Below are 24,270 nucleotides of genomic sequence, written 5' to 3'. Positions count from 1 at the left end.
CCCCCCTCATTCTTCTCTTCTGCAGGCTAAACAATCCCAGTTCCCTCAGCCTCTCCTCATAAGCCATGCGTTCCAGACCCCTAATCATCTTTGTTGCCCTTCGCTGGACTCTCTCCAATTTATCCACATCCTTCTTGTAGTGTGGGGCCCAAAACTGGACACAGTACTCCAGATGAGGCCTCACCAATGTCGAATAGAGGGGGACGATCAAGTCCCTCAATCTGCTCGCTATGCCCCTACTTATGCATCCCAAAATGCCATTGGCCTTCTTGGCAACAAGGGCACACTGCTGACTCATATCCAGCTTCTCGTCCACTGTCACCCCTAGGTCCTTTTCCGCAGAACTGCTGCCTAGCCATTCGGTCCCTAGTCTGTAGCTGTGCATTGGGTTCTTCCGTCCTAAGTGCAGGACCCTGCACTTATCCTTATTGAACCTCATCAGATTTCTTTTGGCCCAATCCTCCAATTTGTCTAGGTCCCCCTGTATCCTATCCCTACCTGCCACCGTATCTACCACTCCTCCTAGTTTAGTATCATCAGCAAATTTGCTGAGAGTGCAATCCACATCATCCTCCAGATCATTTATGAAGATATTGAACAAAACCAAAAGTATTATTCAGTATTTTCCTCGTTTTTGCCCCATTTTTGTACCGTTCAACTATATCAAAAAAGGAACTCGCTTTGCTAGGAAAATGCGACACACTGGCTACGACAGCTGTGTTACGGTTACATATCTCTGTGTGGAGGTGGTCTAGGAGATACACACAGTAAGCAAACCGGGGCAGGCTCCGAGGTAGCATTGTGGTTTGAGTTCTGTTTTCGTTCCGCAGGAAACCGCACTGGGCTCCGTTGGTGGAAGCATTAATCTACTTGCTGCTTTTCAGCCGCCAAAATAAACCTCGCTATTGACCCAGAGACGTTATTTTTAGCACTGATGTTTTTTGCTAGGAGTCTTTCTAAACACTTATAAATGCCCAGGAAAAAGTCAATAAAATAAAACCCGAAAACGAAGGGCCCTAAGCATAACATTGCAGCCCAGTTGTGTGCAGGGAAAACCCCTTCTTCTTAATGTCACGAAGCCACCAGTATGGCCCACAGCAATTCCAACTACAGCTTGGCAAGCCCAGGGATCCCGGCAGGGGCATCTTTGCACCCGAGAAAGAATCCGGGATTCCCAGTGGGTCGGGGAGAGTGGTGTTACTCAGGAGTGGTGCATGAACCCCTCCGTTTGGGGAAGCTGGACTAGATGCCTCCTGAGGTCCCTTCCAACCCTGATCTTCTGTGGTTCTATGATTCTGTTATTTAACCCATCCCTGACAGGTGTTTGTCCAGCCTGCTCTTAAAAATCCCCAACGATGGAGAGCCCACCACCTCCCTGGGCAATTTATTCCAGCACTTAACCACCCTGACAGGACATTTTCCCTAAACTGCCCTGGCTGTGATTTAAGCCCCTTGCTTCTTGTCCTGTCCTCAGAGGTTAATTTGTCACCCTCCTCCTTGTACCAACCTTTTATGGGGTTGAATGGGGTGGCCAAGTTTCCAGGGGTGGAGGGGCGAAAAGCCAAGCAAGAGGGAGAGAAAACTAAGAAATGCTAAGAAAGGAAGAGAAATAAGACCAAACAAAAACCTGGGAAAGAAGGAAAGACAGACAAAAAACAAGGACAAGAAAGAAAGAAAGAAAGATGCAAGAGGAAAACAGGAAAAAAAGAAGAAGGAAAATAGAGAAAGAAGGCAAAAATTGAAAGAGGGAAAGATGGAAGCTAAAAGTTTGCACTTGCATTGGCCGGGAATCGAACCCGGGCCTCCCGCGTGGCAGGCGAGAATTCTACCACTGAACCACCAATGCTGCTGCTGGGTGATCCCTCAGCCCTGCAGTTTTCACAGCTATTGTAACATTCATCCAGTGTAATTTCTGCTTCCTTTGCACACGTGCCAGGGCACGCTGGGGTCGTGCAAGCAGGCTCCCTCCTCCTCCCTTGCCCAGCTGACTTTACAAAGCTCCTGCCAGCTTCCACCATCTGGGCCCCATCTGCTTGGGTCTAGTCCAGAAATTCCACTTCCCCCCGGGTCATTGTCTTCTCCCCAGGGAGGCAAAGGCATCTTTGCACTAGACTGGGGATGCTGGTGTCCCTGGTATCAGCTTTGTTGGAATCAAGTTTTCCTAGAGAGGGAGATTTTAGGCCTCTTCCTGTGCATTTTGTCACTAGTTCGGGTCTTTTTCTTTCTTCCCCCAAACCCATGTCCCCCTGGCCTTCTCATGCCTCCAGATAACGACACCAGGAGACAGCACCAGCTTTCACCAGTAGAGAGAATCCAGGGGGGACCAATGCCCCACTTCAAGTTTCTACAGCCAGACCCTGTGGGCCCAAGTTGGAGGGGGTATCTCTGGAGGGGATATTCGGGTAGGGCAGGGCCCTATTCCTGTGGGGTGAGCCTGGGCACCCTACACACAGACACTCTCAGCTAATCTTTGCAACCCCCCATCCCGGGAACTCCAGCAGCAGTTTCCCGATTTCCCCCCACCCCAGCCCCCAGCCCAGCGGTGGGAGCCTGGGAACGCCTACCAGGGGTGTGTGTGTCAATTCCCCTCCTCTCATCCAGCTGATGAAAGTGACAAGATTGCTCCAAAGCACCCCAATCTAGACACCTGAAGCCATCAAGAGAGGCAGGAAGCGGTATCATTTGCTATAGGTCAAAAGGGGGCTGTTGGCCCCCCCAGCCCTTGGTTCATTTCCCCCACAACAAACCAACAACAACTTTTCAAAGGTCTATCTGGTCCTACTCCTGCCCCCCCCCTCCCCCCAGGTCTTTACAGGACGTGATATAATGACCGGTAATATCGATATCCTGACACAACTTGCTCCCCTTCACCACCCAGGAATTTTTCTGAATTAATGCCAAGGCCGGTTTGGAGCAATCCTGTCACTGTGAGTGAGTGAGGAACAAAGGAAGGAAGGAAGGAGGGAAGGAAGGAAGAACGAAAAAAGAGAAAATTTAAAAGAAAGAAAGAAAGAAAGAAAGAAAGAAAGAAAGAAAGAAAGACCAATAAAGGAAGGAAGACCAATAAAGGAAGGAAGAAAGAAAGAAAATCTCAAAGAAAGAAACAAAATCCCATTAAAAAAAGAAAGACAAAATCTAAGAAAGAAAGAAAACCCAAGAAAGAAAGAAAGAAAGAAAGAAAGAAAGAAAGAAAGAAAGAAAGAAAGAAAGAAAGAAAGAAAGTGCAGGCTTAGAGTGAGAGGCAGAGGGGAGGGGTGTGAGGAAGAGGAAGGAGAAGAGGAAGGAAAAGGGGAAGACAAGAGCAAGTCCCCAGGTTCACTGACCCAGCCCCTGAGATTCAAACTCTTGCTTGTGGCCCTGTCCAAGGGGTGAGTTCCCCTGCTCCGCAAAAGGGGCATGGGGTAGAAATGGGGCCAAAAGGGGCCTCCAGGGCCTTCCCCTGACAGATGTTCTCACATCTGCCGGCCTCCAGCTCTTGCACATTTCTGCCTGCAGGGCGTGCAAGGCACTGCCTTCTCTGATGCTGCTCCCCTCCTCTGGGCTGTCCTCCCAGGAACAGCGTCTCTCTGTGTGTGTGTCTCTGTGTGTGTGTGAGAGAAAGAGAGAGACAGGCAGAGAGCAGCAGGAAATGGGAACAGAGTGAGGGCTACATACAGCAATGACAGTGGCCTGGTCTATACTACCAGGCTGGGTTCAATTCAGCCGCATTAGGTTGATTTTAAAATGACTGCGTCAACACAACCGACCCCAGTCCGTCGACCTTAAAATCCACCGCTGTACTCCTCCCCGACAAGGGGAGTAGTGCTAAAATCGACCTTGCTGGGTCAAATTTGGGGTAGTGCGGATACAAATCGATGGTATTGGCCTCCAGGACCTATCCCAGTGTGACCGCTCTGGACAGCACTTTCAACTACCCCACCACTGTCCCTGGACACCTGCAAGGGGGGAGTCTCATGCATCAGGGAGGAGGATTTTGGGGATGCGGGGGAGGAAGAGAATGAGCAGCAGGCACGCGGTGAATCCGTTCTCCCCAGCAGCCAGGACCTTTTCATCGGGGGGAGGGATAGCTCAGTGGTTTGAGCTTTGGCCTGCTAAACCCAGGGTTGTAAGTTCAACCCTTGAGGAGGCCATTTAGGGATATGGGGCAAATGGGGATTGGTCCTGCTTTGAGCAGGGGGTTGGACTAGATGACCTCCTAAGGTCCCTTCCAACCCTGATATTCTATGATTCTATGATTCTATGATCACCCTGGAGCCAATACCCTCCCAAGGCGGGATCCCCGACCCTGAAGCCGGAGAAGGCACCTCTGGTGAGTGCACCTTTGTAACTACAGTACAGGGTTTAAAAGCAATAGTGTTTAATGTCTGATTTGCCCTGAAGAATTGGTACAGCTAAGGGAAAAGTCTATTCACATGTCTGGGGATGGAGCGGGAACCCTCCAGGGACATCTCCATGAAGCTCTCCTGGAGCTACTCTGAATGCCTTTGCAGAAGGTTTCTGGGGAGGGCTGCCTTATTTTGTCCTCCACAGTAGGACACTTTACCACGCCAAGCCAGTAGCAAGTAGTCTGGAATCATTGCAGCACAAAGCATGGCAGCTAATGGTCCTGAGTTTTGGTCGCATTCAAGCCACATTCGGTCTTTGTCTTTCTGTGTAAGCCTCAAGAGAGTGATATCATTCATGGTCACCTGATTGAAATAGGGGAATTTTTGTAAGGGAACAGTAAAAGGACACTGTTCATGCTGGGCTGTTTGCGCTTGGCTAAAAAGGATCATCCCAGAGTATAGCCACATGGTGGGGTGGGGGGAGGTGTGTGCTGCACATCCACCCGAAAACCACAGCCTCTCCTTTTAAATGTGAAACCCAACCCGTTGCTTGCTATGGGAAAGGATGGCGCTATAGTTTGAAACCATTCCCACGTGTTATGCATAAGAAGCCAACCCCGCGTACCCTGAGCCTTACCATGACTGCCTGGAAACTGAATTCTGCTACCCACCTGTGTGTGATGTGTCACCATACCGGAAGTCACGCAATATAAAAGGCAAAATGTGACCTTGTACCTAAAGCACATGTGCTGTCTGCTGTGAATTGCTTGATTCACTGTGAAAGAGTCTCCCTTTTGTTCTCAGAAATGTATCACCTTAAATTTTACTCTCCCTTTTTATCTCCCCCCAGGTGCAAATGTTTTTACGCTCCCGCTATCATCTCTGTCCCTGAGGTTATTGCAGATTAGAAGGCGAAAAAAATGCACTCAAGATGCCATGTTTGCCGAGCTCATGCAGTCCTCCCCCACTGATAGGGCACAGCTGAATGCATGGAGGCATTCAGTGTTAGAGGCCAGGAAAGCATTAAGTGAGCGTGACGCATAGAGGCTGAAGCGCAAAATGTGGAAGCAGGAGGTGATGCTGAGGCTAATGGGAGAGCAAACGGACATGATGAAAGGTCTGGTGCAGCTGCAGGAAAGCCAACAGGAGCACAGACCTCCACTGCATCCATTGTACAACAGCCTGCCCTCCTCCCCAAGTTCCATAGTCTCCTCACCCAGACGCCCAAGAACGCAGGTGGGGAGGCTCCGGGCACCCAGTCAGTGCACTCCAGAGGATGGACCAAAGAACAGAAGGCTGTCATTCAAACAGTTTGATTTTTAGTGTGGCTACAAAAAGCAATGTGGCCTTGTCCTTCCCTCTTCCCCCACCACACCCCACCCTACCTCACTTGGGCTATCTTGTCAGTTATCTCACTTTTTTTAATTAATAAAGAGAGAATGCATGGCTTCAAAACTATAGTTACTTTATTTTGAAGGCGGGAGGTAGGGTGGTTTTGTTACAGGGAATTAAAATCAGACAAGGGGGGTGGGTTTGCATCAAGGAGAAACACACCGTAGCCTAGCCAGTCATGAAACTGGTTTTCAAAGTCTCTCTGATGCGCAGCTTGCCTAGCTATGCTCTTCTAATCGCTCTGGTGTCTGGCTGCTCAAAATCAGTCGCCAGACGATTTGCCTAAACCTCCCACCCCACCATAAATGTCTCCCCCTTACTCTCACAGGTATGATGGAGCACACAGCAAGCAGCAATAACAATGGGAATGTTGGTTGCACTGAGGTCTAATCCAGTCAGCAATCTGCGCCAGTGCACTTTTAAACATCCAAAGGCACATTCTACCACCATTCTGAACTTGCTCAGCCTTTAGTTGAACTGCTCCTTACTACTGTCCAGGCTGCCTATGTATGGCTTCATGAGCCATGGGAGCAAGGGGTAGGCTAGGTCCCCAAGGATAATTATTGGCATTTCAACACCCCCAGTGGTAATTTTGTGGTCTGGGAAGTAAGTCCCTTCTTGCAGCTGCTTGAACAGCTTATTCTTTCTTTCTTTCTTTCTTTCTTTCTTTCTTTCTTTCTTTCTTTCTTTCTAAACCTTTTCCACTTTCTTTTTTCCTCTTTCTTTCCCATTTTTAAATTTTTCCCTTTCCCAATGTCCCCCTTTTTTGTCTTTTTCTTTCTTCCCCGAACCTCATGTCCCCATGGCCTTCTCATTCCTCCAGATAATGACACCAGGAGACAGCACTAGCTTTCACCAGTAGAGAGAATCCAGGGGGGAACTAATGCCCCACATCAAGTTTCTACAGTCAGACCCTGTGGGCCCAAGTTGGAGGGGGTATCTCTGGAGGGGATATTCGGGTAGGGCAGGGCCCTATTCCTATGGGGTGAGCCTGGGTACCCTACACATAGACACTCTCAGCTAATCTTTGCAACCCCCCATCCCGGGAACTCCAGCAACAGTTTCCCGATTTCCCCCCACCCCAGCCCCCAGCCCAGCGGTGGGAGCCTGGGAACGCCTGCCAGGGGTGTGTGTGTCAATTCCCCTCCTCTCATCCAGCTGATGAAAGTGACAAGATTGCTCCAAAGCACCCCGGTCTCCACACCTGAAGCCATCAAGAGAGGCAGGAAGCGGTATCATTTGCTATGGGTCAAAGGGGGGCTGTTGGCCTCCCCCAGCCCTTGGTTCATCTCCCCGCAAAAAACAGCATCAACTTTTCATAGGTCTATCTGGTCCCCCCACCCCTAGGTCTTTACAGGACGTGATATAATGACCAGTAATATCAATATCCTGACACAACTTGCCCCCCTTCATCATCCAGCAATTTTTCTGAATTAATGCCAAGGCTGGTTTGGAGCAATCCTGTCACTGTGAGTGAGTGACAAAGAAAGAAAGAAAGAAAGAAAGAAAGAAAGAAAGAAAGAAAGAAAGAAAGTGCAGGCCTAGAGTGAGAGGCTGAGGGGAGGGGTGTGAGGAAGAGGAAGAAAAAGGGGAAGACAAGAGCCAGCCCGGGTTCACTGACCCAGCCCCTGAGATTCAAACTCTTCCTTGTGGCCCGGCCCCATGGGGCGCTTTCCCCTGCTCTGCAAAAGCGGCATGGGGTGGAAATGGGGCCAGAAAACCACAACTGTGCATTGGCCAGGAATCAAACCCAGGCCTCCCATGTGGCAGGTGAGAATTCTACCACTGAACCACCAATGACAGGTTTCAGAGGAATAGCCGTGTTAGTCTGTATTCGCAAAAAGAAAAGGAGTACTTGTGGCACCTTAGAGACTAACCAATTTATTTGAGCATGAGCTTTCGTGAGCTACAGCTCGCTCATGCTCAAATAAATTGGTTAGTCTCTAAGGTGCCACAAGTACTCCTTTTCTTTGAACCACCAATGCTATTGCTGAGGTCCTTCCCTTTACAGATGTTGTCACATCTGCCTGCCTCTAGTTCTTGCAGATCTTTGCCTTCAGGGTATACAAGGCATTGCATTCTCTGATGCTGCTCCCCACCTCTGGGTAATCATCAAGTGTCCCATCCTCTGTCGCCCATTCCCAGTTTTTGGCAAACAGAGGCTAGGGACACCATCCCTGCCCATCCTGGCTAATAGCCATTGATGGACCTGTCCTCCATGAATTTATCTAGTTCTTTTTTGAACCCTGTTGTAGTCTTGGCCTTCACAACAACATCCTCTGGCAAGGAGTTCCACAGGTTGACTCTGCGTTGTGTGGAGAAATACTTCCTTTTGTTCGTTTCAAACCTGCTGCCCATTAATTTCATTGGGTGACCCCTAGTTCTTGTGTTATGAGAAGAAGTAAATAACACTTCCTTATTTACTTTGTCCACACCAGTCATGATTTTATAGACCTCTAGCATATCCCCCCTTAGTTGTCTCTTTTCCAAGCTGAAAAGCCCCAGTCTTATTAATCTCTCCTCATATGGAAGCCGTTCCATGCCCCTAATAATTTTTGTTGCCCTTTTCTGAACCTTTTCCAATTCCAAATATATCTTTTATGAGATGGGCTGACCACATCTGCACACAGTATTCAAGAAGTGTGCGTACCATGGATGTATATATTTATATTTATATATATTTATATATTATATTTTCTGTCTTATTTTCTATCCCTTTCTTAATGATTCCCAACATTCTGAGAGACATGGGGGGCTAGGTGGCAAATCGCTTTAACTGAAATCACTCAGGCTCTCCCGCAGCCCCAAAATGATGATAATAAAATGCAATTACCACATGCTCTTTCGTGAGTGGGAATGGCGAAAGACACCAAACAAAAAGGGACTCGAGAACGTGTGAGCGATGAATTATGTATGGCTTGACAAATAACCTCCCCCCGTAACACATCTCTGCACGACAGCATTATACTCAACCCGGCAATGCAGGCACAGAACGATGCGAGACACAGAAGAGTGCCGGGCGCCAAGGAGAAAAACACATGCCACAGAGCGAGACAACACAATGAGTCATGTAACTGATGCTGCCTTTATTGCATGGTGCAACCGAAGAAGGGACGCCAACGCTGATGACATGACACGACACCTGGTCTTCAACCAATAAGAAGGGTTAGAATCAGGGGTGGATGCAGAATCCCAGTTCAGTGGGCCCTGGAGGGTTTGGCGGGGGAGGAAGTGGTGGAGGGGTCATAAGAATGGCAATTCTGGGTCAGACCAAACATACATCTAGCCCAGTTTCCTGTTTTCTGACAGTGGCCAATGCCAGGTGCCCCAGAGGGAGAGAACAGGTCATCATTGAGTGATCCACCCCTGTCAGCCATTCCCAGCTTCTGGCAAACAGAGGCTAGGGACACTCAGAGCATGGGGTTGACTCCCTGCCCATCTTGGCTAATAGCTGGATCTCTTCTCCCTGAATGTCTCTAAGGCTTTTTTTAACCCAGTTCTATGTATGGCCCTTCACAACATCCCCTGGCAAGGAGTTCCACAGGTTGATGGTGCGTTGTGTGAAGAAATACTTCCTTTTGTTTGTTTTATATCTGCTGCCTATTAATTTCTTTGGGTGACCCCAGCTTTTTGTGTTATGTGACGGGGTAAATAACCCTCCTTTGTTCACTTTCTCCACACTGGTTACGATTTTATAGACCTCTGTCATATCTCCTCTCGGTTGTCTCAGTTCCAAGGGGAAAAGCCCCAGACTTTTTAATCTCTGTTCAGCTGTTCAGGGCCGCAGGGATGAGCAGCTTGACAGATGCTGCTGGTCCTACAGCATCCATCACCCTGCTGCTACCTCTCCGCCCAGCTGTTCGCCTCAAGCCCTGTGTACTGATGCCATGTGTAGGGACAGTGGGCGCTGAGGTGGGTGCATGGCCTCCTGCCATACTGATGGCAGGCGCCACCCCTGAGTTGCCAAGGGACGTTGTGAAGACCAGAAATATAACTGGGTTCAAATATATATATAAGTTCCTGGAGGATAGGTCCATCAATGGCTGTTAGCCAAGATGGTCAGAGTGTCCCATGTTCACAAATTTCTGTCTGCCAGATGCTGAGACTGGACAACAGGGGATGGATCACTCAAATTCAGCCTCCATTGTTCTGGGGGACCTCTCAAATGAGGGGGACACCCTTCCCCCAGCCCTGACAGTTTCTAACCATTAAGTATGTCTACACTACAAAATTAGGTCAATTTTATAGATGTCACTTTTTAGAAATTGATTTTAGACAGTCGATTGCATATGTCTACACTAAGCACATTAAGTCAGCAGAGTGTGTCCTCACTACCGTGGCTAGTGTCGACTTACCGAGGGGTGCACTGTGGGTAGTTATCCCACAGTTCCCGCAGTCTCCGCCGCCCATTGGAATTCTGGATTAAGCTCCCAGTGCCTGATGGGGCAAAAACATTGTTGAGGGTGTTTTTGGGTACATGTCATCAGCCGCCCCTCCCTCCGTGAAAGCAACAGCAGACAATCGTTTCACGCCTTTTTTCCATGCAGATGCCATACCACGGTAAGCATGGAACCCGCTCAGCTCACTGTCACCGCTGCTGTTGTGAGCACTGTAAACACCTCTCACATTATCCTGGAGTATATGCAGAACCGGGCTAAGAGGCATCAGCATGAGGAGGATTTCAATAGTGCTGCAAGCTCTGGTGGATCACAAGGGACGTCTCACCGACATCACCGTGGGATGACGCTTGCATATTTAGGAACTCTGGGCTGTTCGAGCAGCTGCAAGAAGGGACTTACTTCCCAGACCACAAAATTACCACTGGGGGTGTTGAAATGCCAATAATTATCCCTGGGGACCCAGCCTACCCCTTGCTCCCATGGCTCATGAAGCCGTACACAGGCAGCCTGGACAGTAGTAAGGAGCAGTTCAACTATAGGCTGAGCAAGGGCAGAATGGTGGTAGAATGTGCCTTTGGACATTTAAAAGCGCAGTGGCGCTGTTTGCTGACTAGGTTAGACCTCAGAGCAACCAACATTCCCATTGTTATTGCTGCTTGCTGTGTGCTCCATCATACCTCTGAGAGTAAGGGGGAGACATTTATGGTTGGGTGGGAGGTTGAGGCAAATTGCCTGGCATCCGATTTTGAGTATCCAGACACCAGGGCGATTAGAAGAGCACAGCTAGGCAAGCTGCGCATCAGAGAGTCTTTGAAAACCAGTTTCATGACTGGCTAGGCTACAGTGTGACCATTGTGTGTGTTTCTCTTTGATGCAAACCCTCCCCCCTTGTCTGATTTTAATTCCCTGTAACAAAACCACCCTCCCTCCCGCCTTCAAAATAAAGTAGCTATTGTTTTGAAACCATGCATTCTCTCTTTATTAATTAAAAAAAAGTAAGAAAACTGACAAGATAGTCCAGGTGAGGTGGGGGAGGAGGGAAGGACAAGGCCACATTGCTTTTTGTTGCCACACTACAAATCAAACTGTTTGAATGACAGCCTTCTGTTGTATGTACCATCCTCTGGAGTGCACTGGCTGGGTGCCCGGAGCCTACTCACCCGCATTCGTGGGCGTCTGGATGAGGAGGCTATGGAACTCAGGGAGGAGGGCAGGCTGTTATACAATGGATGCAGTGGGGGTCTATGCTCCTGTTGGCTTTCCTGCAGCTCCACCAGATGCTTCATCATGTCCATTTGCTCTCCCAATAGCCTCAGCATCACCTCCTGCTTCCACATTTTGCGCTTCTGCCTCTATGCGTCACGCTCACTTAATGCTTTCCTGGTCTCTAACACTGAATGCCTCCATGCATTCAGCTGTGCCCTATCAGTGGGGGAGGACTGCATGAGCTCGGCAAACATGGCATCTCGAGTGCGTTTTTTTCGCCTTCTAATCTGCAATAACCTCAGGGACAGAGATGATAGCGGGAGCGTAAAAACATTTGCACCTGGGGGGAGATAAAAAGGGAGAGTAAAATTTAAGGTGATACATTTCTGAGAACAAAAGGGAGACTCTTTCACAGTGAATCAAGCAATTCACAGCAGACAGCACATGTGCTTTAGGTACACGGTCACATTTTGCCTTTTATATTGCATGCCTGCCGGTATGCTGACACATCACACACAGGTGGGCAGCAGAATTCAGTTTCCAGGCAGCCATGGTAAGGCTCAGGGTACGCAGGGTTGGCTTCTTATGCATAACATGTGGGAATGGTTTCACACTGCAGCGCCCTCCTTTCCCATAGCAAGCAACGGGTTGGGTTTCACATTTAAAAGGAGAGGCTGTGGTTTTCGGGTGGATGTGCAGCACACACCTACCCCCACCCCACCGTGTGGCTATTCTCCGGGATGATCCCTTTTAGCCAAGCGCAAACAGCAGGAACTGTGTCCTTTTACTGTTCCCTTTCAAAAATTCCCCTATTTCAATCAGGTGACCATGAATGATATCACTCTCCTGAGGCTTACACAGAAAGACAAAGACCGAATGTGGCTTGAATGCCACCAAAACCCAGGACCATTAGCTGCTATGCTTTGTGCTGCAATGATTCCAGACTACTTGCTACTGGCTTGGCGTGGTAAAGTGTCCTACTGTGGAGGACAAAATAAGGCAGCCCTCCCCAGAAACCTTCTGCAAAGGCTTTCAGGATACATCCAGGAGAGCTTCATGGAGATGTCCCTGGAGGGTTCCCGCTCCATCCCCAGATATGTGAATAGACTTTTCCCTTAGCTGTACCAATTCTTCAGGGCAAATCAGACATTAAACACTATTGCTTTTAAACCCTGTACTGTAGTTACAAAGGTGCACTCACCAGAGGTGCCTTCTCCGGCTTCAGGGTCGGGGATCCCGCCTTGGGAGGGTATTGGCTCCAGGGTGATGAAAAGGTCCTGGCTGCTGGGGAGAACGGATTCACCGCGTGCCTGCTGCTCATTCTCTTCCTCCCCCGCATCCCCAAAATCCTCCTCCCTGATGCATGAGACTCCCCCCTTGCAGGTGTCCAGGGACAGTGGTGGGGTAGTTGAAAGTGCTGTCCAGAGCGGTCACACTGGGATAGGTCCTGGAGGCCAATACCATCGATTTGTATCCGCACTACCCCAAATTTGACCCAGCAAGGTCGATTTTAGCACTACTCCCCTTGTCGGGGAGGAGTACAGCGGTGGATTTTAAGGTCGACGGACTGGGGTCGGTTGTGTTGACGCAGTCATTTTAAAATCAACCTAATGCGGCTGAATTGAACCCAGCCTGGTAGTATAGACCAGGCCACTGTCATTGCTGTATGTAGCCCTCACTCTGTTCCCATTTCCTGCTGCTCTCTGCCTGTCTCTCTCTTTCTCTCACACACACACAGAGACACACACACAGAGAGACGCTGTTCCTGGGAGGACAGCCCAGAGGAGGGGAGCAGCATCAGAGAAGGCAGTGCCTTGCACGCCCTGCAGGCAGAAATGTGCAAGAGCTGGAGGCCGGCAGATGTGAGAACATCTGTCAGGGGAAGGCCGTGGAGGGCCCGTCAGCTGTAGCATTGGTGGTTCAGTGGTAGAATTCTCGCCTGCCACGCGGGAGGCCCGGGTTCGATTCCCGGCCAATGCACAGTGGGAATTTTTTTGGCTTCATTTCCACCCCGTGCCCCTTTTGTGGAGCAGGCCACAGGGAAGAGTTTGAATCTCAGGGGCTGGGTCAGTGAACCTGGGGGCTGTCTCTTGTCTTCCCCTTTTCCTTCCTCTTCTCCTTCCTCTTCCTCACACCCCTCTCCTCTGCCTCTCACTCTGGGCCTGCACTTTCCTTCTTTCTTTTTTCCTTTCTTTCCTGGGTTTTTTTTCTTTCTTAGATTTTGTCTTTCTTTTTTTTAATGGGATTTTCTTTCTTTCTTTCTTTCTTTCTTTCTTTCTTTCTTTCTTTCTTTCTTTCTTTTAGATTTTCTCTTTTTTCGTTCTTCCTTCCTTCCCTCCTTCCTTCCTTTCTTCCTTTGTTCCTCACTCACTCACAGTGACAGGATTGCTCCAAACCAGCCTTGGCATTAATTCAGAAAAATTCCTGGGTGGTGAAGGGGGGCAAGTTGTGTCAGGATATCGATATTACCGGTCATTATATCACGTCCTGTAAAGACCTGGGGGGAGGACAAGATAGACCGATGAAAAGTTGTTGTTGTTTTTTGGGGGGGGAGATGAACCAAGGGCTGGGGGGGTCCAACAGCCCCCCCTTTGACCCATAGCAAATGATACTCCTCCCTGCCTCCCTTGATGGCTTCAGGTGTGGAGACCGGGGTGCTTTGGAGCAATCTTGTCACTTTCATCGGCTGGATGAAAGGAGGGGAATTGACACACACACCCCTGGCAGGCGTTCCCAGGCTCCCACCACTGGGCTGGGGGCTGGGGTGGGAGGAAATCGGGAAACTGCTGCTGGAGTTCCCGGGATGGGGGATTGCAAAGATTAGCTGAGAGGGTCTATGTGTAGGGTACCCAGGCTCACCCCACAGGAATAGGGCCCTGCCCTACCCGAATATCCCCTCCAGAGATACCCCCTCCAACTTGGGCCCACAGGGTCTGGCTGTAGAAACTTGATGTGGAGCATGTGGGTGACGGAAAGAAAACCAGCTCCCACCAGCCTTGTTCCAATCAAGTTTTCCTCAGGAAGCAATTGATGGGAGGGAAGCAGGGCCAGCCTTAGGGAAAATGGCACTCTGGATGAACTTGTATTTTGGCATCCCCAGGCCCCTGCTGCCACCCCATCCATCCCAACCCATCCCCTTTGGCCCCTGTTGTCTCCCCCGGCTCCTCCACACATGCACCCCCGCTCCCACTGCCTCCCCCCCCATTGCCGTGAGCACCCCAGGCCCACCATGCTCCTTGCCTCTTGACCACAGCGCTGCGCCCCCTCCGATGACCTGGATTGTCACCCATGTGGTCTACCAATGGAGGGAGGGGGGAGAAAGATTTTAGGCCTGTTAGATCTTTCCGTGTGTTTCTCGCTGGTTGGGGGTGGTGAGGGAGAGAAACAGGGGCCAGGGAGGCAAGGAGCCTTGACTGAAATCACCCAGACTCCCCCTCCCTACCCCCAACAATGATGATGAGAATAATAAGAGAACATGGCTGTAGCAGCCAGCTGAGAAGCCTGGAGAAATGGGAGCCCTGCGGGGATGTGGGAGGCCCCAGGCCTGTGTCACCCAGAAGGGCAGCAAGATGGGAAACCAGGCTGGGATAAGATGCGCCAAACACACTTAGCCACCCTGTGTAATGACAATCGGGACGAGTGGTACATCATGGACAATTGCCCAGTTTAGGTTCATCCATTCCCATGGCTATCCCCTGGGCTCTGGGCTGGATAGATGCAGGGTATTTATGGGAATGGGTGCATGGATGGATGGATGGGGTGTGTGGGGATGGATAGATAGAGGGTGCGGGAACCTTAAGAGCCAATCTGTGTCCCGCCATCACTTTTGCGGTTTGGCTCATGCCAGATAGGGTGAGCAGATGCCCTGATATTAACGGGACCGTCCCTATATTAGGGGTTTTGTTTTATACAGGCAATGAAACCCTCCCCATCCCTGGATTTTTCACCCTTGCTCTCTGGTCACCCCATCGCCGTGGGAAAGAAGAAGGATGAGAGCGGAGGATGGACATCGCTGTTGACTCTCTGCCGGGGATGCACGATATTGGGGAAAGCAGAAAACCAACCAAAAACTACTTGGTTGCATTGGCCGGGAATCGAACCCGGGCCTCCCGCGTGGCAGGCGAGAATTCTACCACTGAACCACCAATGCAGCTGCCAGAGGCTTTCTCTACCTGCCTATCCCCCCTTGCAGATGTTTCAACATCTGGCTCTCCACAGCTCTCCCAGTTCTTCGCTTTCAGTGCACAGGGTTGTGTTACCATCTCTGCTGCCCCCCACTCCCAACATCTGCCCCAGACAGTCGGAGAGTGGGCCCCGGGTAAGGGAGAAACATGCCCCAGAGAAGGGCTGCTGAGAGAACCTAGATCCATCGACTTAGCTCACAAGAGTTTCTATCTTGAGCTCTTTCCGGATCTTTTTTATAACCTGCCGGCTAATTTTTGTCACATGATCATTGATGGGATCCATCCACCCCCACCTGTCTACCCGCACATCCTCAGGCCCCCCCATCCACCCATCCCCATCCACCCCCACCACCTGTCTACCCACACATCCTCAGGCCCCCCCATTCACTCATCCCCATACACCCCCGCAACCTGTCTACACACACATCCTCAGGCCCCCCCATCCACCCATCCCCATACACCCCCGCCACCTGTCTACCCACACATCCTCAGGCCCCCCCATCCACCCATCCCCATCCACCCCCACCACCTGTCTACCCACACATCCTCAGGCCCCCCCATTCACCCATCCCCATCCACCCCCACCACCTGTCTACGCACACATCCTCAGGCCCCCCCATCCACCCATCCCCATCCACCCCCACCACCTGTCTACGCACACATCCTCAGGCCCCCCCATCCCCATACACCCCCACCACCTGTCTACCCACACATCCTCAGGCCCCCCCATCCCCATACACCCCCACAACCTGTCTACCCACACATCCTCAGGCCCCCCCATCCACCCATCCCCATACACCCCCACCACCTGTCTACGCACACATCCTCAGGCCCACCCATCCCCATACACCCCCACAACCTGTCTACCCACACATCCTCAGGCCCCCCCATTCACTCATCCCCATACACCCCCGCAACCTGTCTACCCACACATCCTCAGGCCACCCCATCCATCCATCCCCATACACCCCCGCAACCTGTCTACCCACACATCCTCAGGCCACCCCATCCTCCCATCCCCATATAGCCCCGCAACCTGTCTACCCACACATCCTCAGGCCCCCCATACACCCTCACTACCTGTCTACCCACACACCCTCAGGCCACCCCATTCACCCATCCCCATACACCCCTGCTACCTATCTACCCACACATCCTCAGGCCCCCTCTTTCAAGCTATCCATGCACCCTTTCCCATAAACTGCCTCTATCTACCCATTCCCCTACACACCCTCTATCTGTCCATCCCCATACCCCCCTCTAGCCATCCATCCATCCAGCCCCATAAACACCCTCTATCTATCTATCCACCCTTCACACCCTCTCTCTATCTACCCCCATACAACTCCCTCTCTGTCTATCCACCCTTGCCCCCCATACACATCATCTCCCCAGCCCTGGCGTCCCCAGACTATCCATGCTCCCTTCTGTTCTCCAGGTGTCAGAGCTGGGGTAGACCCCCCCTCCAACCCGCAGTTAGCAGCCATCCATTTCAGGCACGTTAATTCCGGGCTGCTGTGATTTCTCAAGCCATAAAAACCCATATGGCATCTCCAGCTTTGAGCTGAAGTGTGAGAACTTCCCCCAACACCTCCTGGGCCAGGACACCGGCTGTCCCAGCCCCATCAGCGCCCCAGGAAGCTGCAGGTGAGAAAGAAAAGGGATTTTCCCAGGGCAGGCTTTTTGCTTTTGACTGTCACACCCATCAATTCCCATCCACCCTCTCTATCCATCCATCCATCCCTGTACACCCCCCATCCATCCATTCATCGCCATCCACCCCCCATTCATCCATCCATCCACCCCCATCTACCCCCTCTATCCATCCATCCATCCCTGTACACCCCCCATCCATCCATCCCCATCCACCCCCTCTATCCATCCATCCATCCATCCCCGTACACCTCCCATCCATCCATCCATCCCCATACACCCCCTCTATCTATCCATCCATCCATCCATCCATCCCCTCTATCTATCTATCTATCTATCTATCTATCTATCTATCTATCTATCTATCCCCATCCACCCCCTCTCTCCATCCATCCCCATCCACCCCATCCATCCATCCTCATCCACCCCATCTATCCAAACATCCAGCCTCGTACACCCCCATCCATCCATCCATCCGTTCCCCATCTATCCATCCATCCCCATACACCTCCCATCCATCCATCCATCCATCCCCCCATCCATCCATCCCCCCATCTATGTATCTATCTATCCTTATACACTCCTTCTATCTATCTATCTATCTACACACCCTCTCTCTATCCATCCCCACACACCTCCCTCTCTCTGTCTATCCTCCCATGTCCCCCGTACACATCATCTCCCCAGCCCTCGTGTCCCCAGACTATCCATGATCCCTTCTGTTATCTATCTATCTATCTATCTATCTATCTATCTATCTATCCCCATCCACCCCCTCTATCTATCTATCTATCTATCTATCTATCTATCTATCTATCTAGCTATCCCCATCCACCCCCCTCTATCTAGCTCTCTGATGTCTAACCTAAGGATTACATCTCCCTGCCTATTTCTCCCTGTCTGTTTAACCCCTGTGTGACCATTCTCTCTATCGTGGCTTTTTAAGAAGAGGGAACCAAAGGCCGGATGCCAGATGGTATCGGCTCCCCCCGATCCCCACCCCCACCCCGACGGCCCGGCTCGTCCTCTCCAGCAGGGGGCAGCACACAACACACACACGGGAGAAACTTCGTCTCCACGGGGAAAGCAGCACATTTCGGGCCATTGCCCCCCACCAAAAACCGCCCCCCTGGTGGCTGGGGCTGGACCCAGCCGGGCGGCTCCACGGGGGACAGACGGATGAGCCCCTGGGCTGGGCTGGGCTGGGGGGCAGAAATCAACGTTCCTTGACCCTCACCACTTCCTTCCAGCCTCCCCCCTCCACCTCCACGCACCCACTCCTGCCCCCTCTCCCCCACGCACCCACTCCTGCCCCCCTCTCCATGCACCCATTCCTGCCCCCCTCTCCCCCACGCATTCCTGCCCCCCTGTCCCCCACGCACCCACTCCTGCCCCCCTCTCCCCCACGCATTCCTGCCCCCCTTCCCTCTTTCCATTCCCCTCCGCCGTTGGGCTCCCTCCTCGCAGGGGGTCCTTCGGGCCAGCCCCTCCCCGCCCATGTTGGACCGGCATTCTCCCCCTCCCCGCATCCCGTGTGTCCCCTCCCTACTCATAACACCCCCCCCCAGTTTCCTAAAGGCACCAGCTGTGCCCCCTCCCAGCGCAGACACATCTGTCGCGTGCGCCCTGGGCCACGCTCAGCACCCTGCGCCCACTGCCAGGGTCCGTGCCAGGCGCTCAGCACCCTGCGCCCACTGCCAGGGTCCGTGCCAGGCGCTCGGCACCCTGCGCCCACTGCCAGGGTCCATGCCATGCGCTCACACCCTGCGCCCACTGCCAGGGTCCATGCCAGGCGCTCGGCACCCTGCGCTCACTGCCAGGGTCCATGCCATGCGCTCACACCCTGCGCCCACTACCAGGGTCCGTGCCAGGCGCTCGGCACCCTGCGCCCACTGCCAGGGTCCATGCCAGGCGCTCGCACCCTGCGCCCACTGCCAGCGTCCGTGCCAGGCGCTCAGCACCCTGCGCCCACTGCCAGGGTCCATGCCATGCGCTCACACCCTGCGCCCACTGCCAGGGTCCATGTCAGGCGCTCCGCACCCTGAGCCCGCTGCCAGGCATCCGTGCCAGGCACTTGGCACCCTGTGCCCGCTGCCAGGCATCCGTGCCAGGTGCTCGGCACCCTGCGCCCGTTGCCAGGCGTCCGTGCCAGGCGCTCGGCACCCTGCGCCCGCTGCCAGGCATCCGTGCCAGGTGCTCGGCACGCTGCGCCCGCTGCCAGGCATCCGTGCCAGGCGCTCGGCACCCTGCGCCCTTTGCCAGGCGTCTGTGCCAGGCGCTCGGCACCCTGCGCCCACTGCCAGGCGTCCGTGCCAGGCGCTCACACCCTGCGCCCGCTGCCAGGCATCCGTGCCAGGCGCTCGGCACCCTGAGCCCGCTGCCAGGGTCCGTGCCAGGCGCTCGGCACCCTGTGCCCGCTGCCAGGCATCCGTGCCAGGCGCTCGGCACCCTGAGCCCTCTGCCAGGGTCCGTGCCAGGCGCTCGGCACCCTGCGCCCACTGCCAGGCGTCTGCACCATGCGCTTGGTACCAAGCGTCCGTGCCATGGGTTCGGCACCCTGCGCCCACTGCCAGGGTCCATGCCATGCACATAGGTGACAACATGCGCCCCCCTCTCTCCTCCAGGCCCCAGCCCCGAGCCCGGGGGGAAGGGGAGGGGGCGCCCGGCCGGTGCCAGACCCGGGGTCAATTTGCTCTTCACACCCCGGGGGATTTTAGCAGCTTGGAGCCAAAACAACCCCAGCCAACAGCAAAGGGTGGTGGGTGGGTGGAGGGGAGGGGGCAGGTGTCGGGGGGGGCGGCTGGGGAGGGAGGGGCCCGGCCGGCCCGCTGGGGGGTGGGGAGGCGGGCGGGGGGGTATAAAAGAGGGGCTGGCTACGCGCCGGAGCCTTTGTTTCTCCCGGACAAGGAGCAGGGCTCGGGGCCACATGGTGACCAAGGGCGGCTCGGAACCCGCCGCGCTGAGGAAGGTGCGCTGGGGCCCCCGGGGATGGGTGGGGTGCCCGGGAGCGCCCGCGGGGTCCTGCGGGGGGCGGGGATGAGGCCGGTAGCGGGAGCAGGGGTTGGGGGGGCGGGGGGTTATTTAGGGGATAGAGGGGGGTGAATCTCCCCGGTGGGGTATTGGGGGGCAGCGCGGGGTTGCAGGTCTCGGGCGAGTATTTGGGAGACAGCGGGGTGAAGCTCCCGGGGGGGTATTTGGGAGAAGGGGGGGCAGGTCTCGGACGGGGTATTTGGGGGGAGGTCCAGGCTGGGTTATTTGGGGGTCAGCGGGGGAGTCTAGGGGGCTGTATTTGGGGCGCAGCGGGGGGGAGCAGCTCCTGGGTGGGGTATTTGGGGAGTGGGGGGGTGCAGGTCTCGGGCAGAGTATTTGGGGGTCAGCGGGGGTGTGTGCAGGTCTCGGGCGGGGTATTTGGGGGAGCCCGGGGGGGTGCAGGTCTCGGGCGGGGTATTTGGGGAGTGGGGGGGTGCAGGTCTCGGGCGGGGTATTTGGGGGAGCCCGGGGGGTGCAGGTATTGGGCGGAGTGTTTGGGGATCAGCGGGGGGGGTGCAGGACTCGGGCAGGGTATTTGGGGAGCGGGGAGTGCAGGACTCGGGCGGGGTATTTGGGGGGACCGGGGGGGTGCAGGTCTCGGGCGGGGTATTGGGGAGCGGGGAGTGCAGGACTCGGGCGGGGTATTTGGGGGGGCCGGGGGGTGCACGACTCGGGCGGGGTATTTGGGGGGCCGGGTGGTGCACGACTCGGGCGGGGTATTTGGGCGGGCCCGGTGGGGGTGCAGGTATTGGGCGGAGTGTTTGGGGATCAGCGGGGGGGGGGGGTGCAGGACTCGGGCAGGGTATTTGGGGAGCGGGGAGTGCAGGACTCGGGCGGGGTATTTGGGGGGATCGGGGGGGTGCAGGTCTCGGGCGGGGTATTGGGGAGCGGGGAGTGCAGGACTCGGGCGGGGTATTTGGGGGGCCGGGGGGTGCAGGTATCGGGCGGGGTATTTGGGGGGCCCGGGGAAGTGCAGGTCTCGGGCGGGGTATTTGGGGGGGCCGGGGGGTGCAGGTCTCGGGCGGGGTATTTGGAAGTCAGTGGGGGGGTGCAGGTATCGGGCAGGGTATGTGGGGGGGCTCGAGGGGCTGCATGTATCGGGCGGAGTGTTTGGGGATCAGCGGGGGGGGGTGTGCAGATCTCGGGCGGGGTATTTGGAGAGCGGGGGGGTGCAGGTCTCGCGCGGGGTATTTGGGGGGGCCGGAGGGGTGCAGGACTCGGGCGGGGTATTTGGGGGGCCCGGGGAGGTGCAGGACTCGGGCGGGGTATTTGGGGGGCCCGGGGAGCTGCAGGTCTTGGGCGGGGTATTTGGGGGAGCCCGGGGGGTGCAGGTCTCGGGCGGGGTATTTGGGGGGGCCGGGGGGGTGCAGGACTCGGGCGGGGTATTTGGGAGTCAGCGGGGGGTGCACAGAGGGAGCGAAGCGGGTTCCCCGGCCGGGGGCGCCCAGGGGCGGCGGGGGCGGGGGTCCGGGCGCCCCAGTGCCGCGGGGGGCTGAGGGGCTTCGCGCCTCCCTTGCGCTCTCCCGGCCAGATGCTGAAGCCGCTGGCGGAGAAGCGCAGGCGGGAGCGGATCAACCGGAGCCTGGAGGAGCTGCGGGTCCTGCTGCTGGACCGGACCCGGCACCAGGTCAGTGCGCCCCGGCCGTGCGCCCTGGGGGCCCCCGAGCCCCCCGCCCCCCCACCCAGACAGCCCCCTGCCGCCCCCAGAGAGCCCCCTTAACCCCATGCCCCTCCCGAGACCGCCTGTGCCCCCCACCCAGAGAGCCTCCTGCCCCCTGCCCCCCCAGACAGCCCCCAGAGCCCCTCCCGAGCCCCCCGCGCCCCCACCCAGACAGCCCCCTGCCGCCCTCAGAGAGCCCCTTTAACCCCATGCCCCTCCCGAGAGCCCCCTGTGCCCCCACCCAGAGAGCCTCCTGCCCCCTGCCCCCCCAGACAGCCCCCAGAGCCCTTCCCGAGCCCCCCGCCCCCCCCACCCAGACAGCCCCCTGCCCCCCCGCGCCCCTCCAAGCCCCATGCCCCCCCCAGACAGCCCCCTGCCGCCTCAGACAGCCCCCTGCCCCCCCGCGCCCCTCCGAGCCCCATGCCCCCCCAGACAGCCCCCTGCCGCCTCAGACAGCCCCCTGCCCCCCCTGCGCCCCTCCGAGCCCTCCGCCCCCCCACCCAGACAGCCCCCTGTCGCCCCCAGAGAGCCTCCTGACCCTCTGCCCCTCCCTAGAGCCTCCTGTGCCCCCCACCCAGACAGCCCCCTGCCCCTCCCGAGAGCCCCCTGCCCCCCCACGCAGACAGCCCCCTGTGCGCCCCACCCAGAGAGCCCGCTGCTCACGTCCCAAGCCCCCTGCCCACCCAGACAGCCCCCAGCACCCCTCCCGAGCCCCAAGCCCCCCCAACCAGACAGCCCCCAGCGCCTGTCCCGAGCCCCTATTCCCCCCAGACAGCCCCCAGCGCCTGCCCCAAACCCCCTTCCCTCCCATACAGCCCCCAGTGCCCATCCTGAGCCCCCCGCCCTCCCCACCCAGACAGCCCCCAGCGCCTGCCCCAAGTCCCTGCCCTGCTCCCCCACCCACCCCCTGCCCCCAGAGAGCCCCCACCCAGAGCCCCTGTCCCCCGCACCCAGACAGCCCCCAGCACCCATCCCGAGCCCCACTCAGCCCCCAACGCCTGTCCTGAGCCCCTTGCCACCCCCAGACAGCCCCTAGCATCCGTCCCGAGCCCCCTGCCCCCCCAGAGAGCCCCCACCCACAGCCCCTGTCCCCAGACAGCCCCCACCCAGAGCGCCCCCACCCTGAGTGCTTTGCCCCACCCAGGCGGTCCCAACCCAGAGCCCCCCTGAACCTACACTCCACCCAGACAGCCCCCAGCCCCCACCCGACAGACATGCCCCCAGCCCCCACGCAGAGCTCCCCAACCCCCACCCAGACAAACCTGCCCCCAGCCCCCAAGTGGACAGACCTGCCCCGAGCACCTTGCCCCATTCAGGCAGCCCCCACCCAGAGCACCCCTGCCCCACCCAGACAGACCCCCCCCACTACCTCCCCAGTGCCTGCCCAGTGTCTCCCAGCCACCCTCTGCCATTAGCCCCCTAGCTCCTCCCCCACTGATGCCTTCCCACCTTCTCCAGACCCCCCCGCACCTCCCCCCTCCCCGGTCACCTCAGCCCCGTCGGTGGCCTCTTGTGTTGCAGACCCTGCAGAACCGGAAAGTGGAGAAGGCCGAGATCCTGGAGCTGGCTGTGCGCTACCTGCAGGACTGGAGTGCCCCCGCCGGGCGGGGTAGGGTACTGCAGGCGGGCGGGCACCGTCTGTGTGTGTGTGTGTGTCCCCATGTACAACACTACCCATTCCCGTGCCCTTGTGTGTGTCTCTCTGCCTCCCCCATGCACGGCACTGACCCCCCCCCACTTCCCTAGTGCATGTCTCGCTGTCCCCCCATGCATGGCACTGATCCCCCCTCTCCCCTGATGCCCCCCCAGGAGCCGATCCGGCGGGGGAGGCCGACCCTCTGCAGCGCTGCTACCTGCTGGGCTTCCGGGAATGCCTGCTGCGGCTCTCTGCCTTCGTCCGCGATGCCCAGCCCTGTGCGCAGGGCCAGCTGCTCGACACCCTGCACCTCTACCTGGCCGCCAAGTGCCGCCAGGTGCCGCCGGAGCCCAGCCCGCCGGAGCCGGCCTGCAGGCTCCGGCCTGGCCTCCCTCCCCCGCCTGCCTGCCCGGTCTCCCCCAGCCCATCCTCACCCGCGGTGCCACGTCACCGACCCTTTCGCCGCCCCGGGGCCCCGGAGACGCCTCAGAGACACACGGACGAGGCAGCGGCTTCGAAAGGGGAGCCCCCGCAGCCGGCCGTCTGGAGGCCGTGGCCTTAGGCCTCGCAACGCAGACACTGTACAGACCTCCTTGTATAAGTACTGACCCCTCCCTTCAGGCCGTGTACATAACGTAAAGTTTTATCTATATTGCCCGCTCCATGACAATCCTCTGGTCCCGCAGGTCCCGTTTCCTGGCCTGCACCGGGAACACGTCTTTTCGGTGGAGCTGGGAGGGGGAGGATTTTTTTCATCCGCAACATGATTGCTGGTGAGAATTGC

General features: G+C 56.0%; 2 protein-coding genes, 1 long non-coding RNA gene and 3 other non-coding genes across 6 annotated transcripts in view; 3 read left to right on the top strand and 3 right to left on the bottom strand.

The window, feature by feature from the left end:
- Window positions 1-13,075, bottom strand: part of LOC125628548 (polyunsaturated fatty acid lipoxygenase ALOX15B-like) — a 92,874-nt gene extending 79,799 nt beyond the window's left edge. The window contains exons 1-3 of the mRNA XM_075124055.1: window positions 12,525-13,075; window positions 11,278-11,663; window positions 10,073-10,154 (exon numbers count right to left, since the gene is read on the bottom strand). The gene's annotated coding sequence lies outside the window, so the exon portion shown is untranslated. The remainder of the gene's footprint in view (window positions 1-10,072; window positions 10,155-11,277; window positions 11,664-12,524) is intronic.
- TRNAG-GCC (transfer RNA glycine (anticodon GCC)) lies at window positions 1,776-1,846 on the bottom strand. Its single transcript has one exon. It is a non-coding gene; the product is annotated as a tRNA-Gly (tRNA).
- Window positions 4,243-5,780, top strand: LOC142070360 (uncharacterized). The gene is made up of 2 exons (XR_012666315.1): window positions 4,243-4,309; window positions 5,176-5,780. It is a non-coding gene; the product is annotated as an uncharacterized LOC142070360 (long non-coding RNA).
- A 157-nt stretch (window positions 13,076-13,232) lies between the features above and the next one.
- TRNAG-GCC (transfer RNA glycine (anticodon GCC)) lies at window positions 13,233-13,303 on the top strand. The gene has a single exon. It is a non-coding gene; the product is annotated as a tRNA-Gly (tRNA).
- A 2,099-nt stretch (window positions 13,304-15,402) lies between these two features.
- Window positions 15,403-15,473, bottom strand: TRNAG-GCC (transfer RNA glycine (anticodon GCC)). Its single transcript has one exon. It is a non-coding gene; the product is annotated as a tRNA-Gly (tRNA).
- Window positions 15,474-20,086: 4,613 nt separating this feature from the next.
- LOC125628547 (transcription factor HES-7-like) lies at window positions 20,087-24,048 on the top strand. The gene is made up of 4 exons (XM_048833580.2): window positions 20,087-20,128; window positions 21,722-21,817; window positions 23,372-23,459; window positions 23,660-24,048. Exons 1-4 carry the CDS (start codon window positions 20,087-20,089, stop codon window positions 24,046-24,048), a joined length of 615 nt encoding a protein of 204 aa, XP_048689537.2.
- The last annotated feature ends 222 nt before the right edge of the window (window positions 24,049-24,270 follow it).

Source organism: Caretta caretta, chromosome 28 (assembly GCF_965140235.1).
Source record: "Caretta caretta isolate rCarCar2 chromosome 28, rCarCar1.hap1, whole genome shotgun sequence".
NCBI classification, from domain to species: Eukaryota; Metazoa; Chordata; order Testudines; family Cheloniidae; genus Caretta; species Caretta caretta.
The sequence above is the reverse complement of the archived record's forward strand: the minus strand, read 5'-3'. Positions and strand labels throughout refer to the sequence as shown.

Coding starts and splice junctions, on each gene's coding strand:
- LOC125628547 (XM_048833580.2), top strand. CDS start 20,087: ATGGTGACCAAGGGCGGCTCGGAACCCGCCGCGCTGAGGAAG. Junction 20,129..21,721: donor AACCCGCCGCGCTGAGGAAG/GTGCGCTGGGGC, acceptor TCTCCCGGCCAG/ATGCTGAAGCCGCTGGCGGA. Junction 23,460..23,659: donor GAGTGCCCCCGCCGGGCGGG/GTAGGGTACTGC, acceptor ATGCCCCCCCAG/GAGCCGATCCGGCGGGGGAG.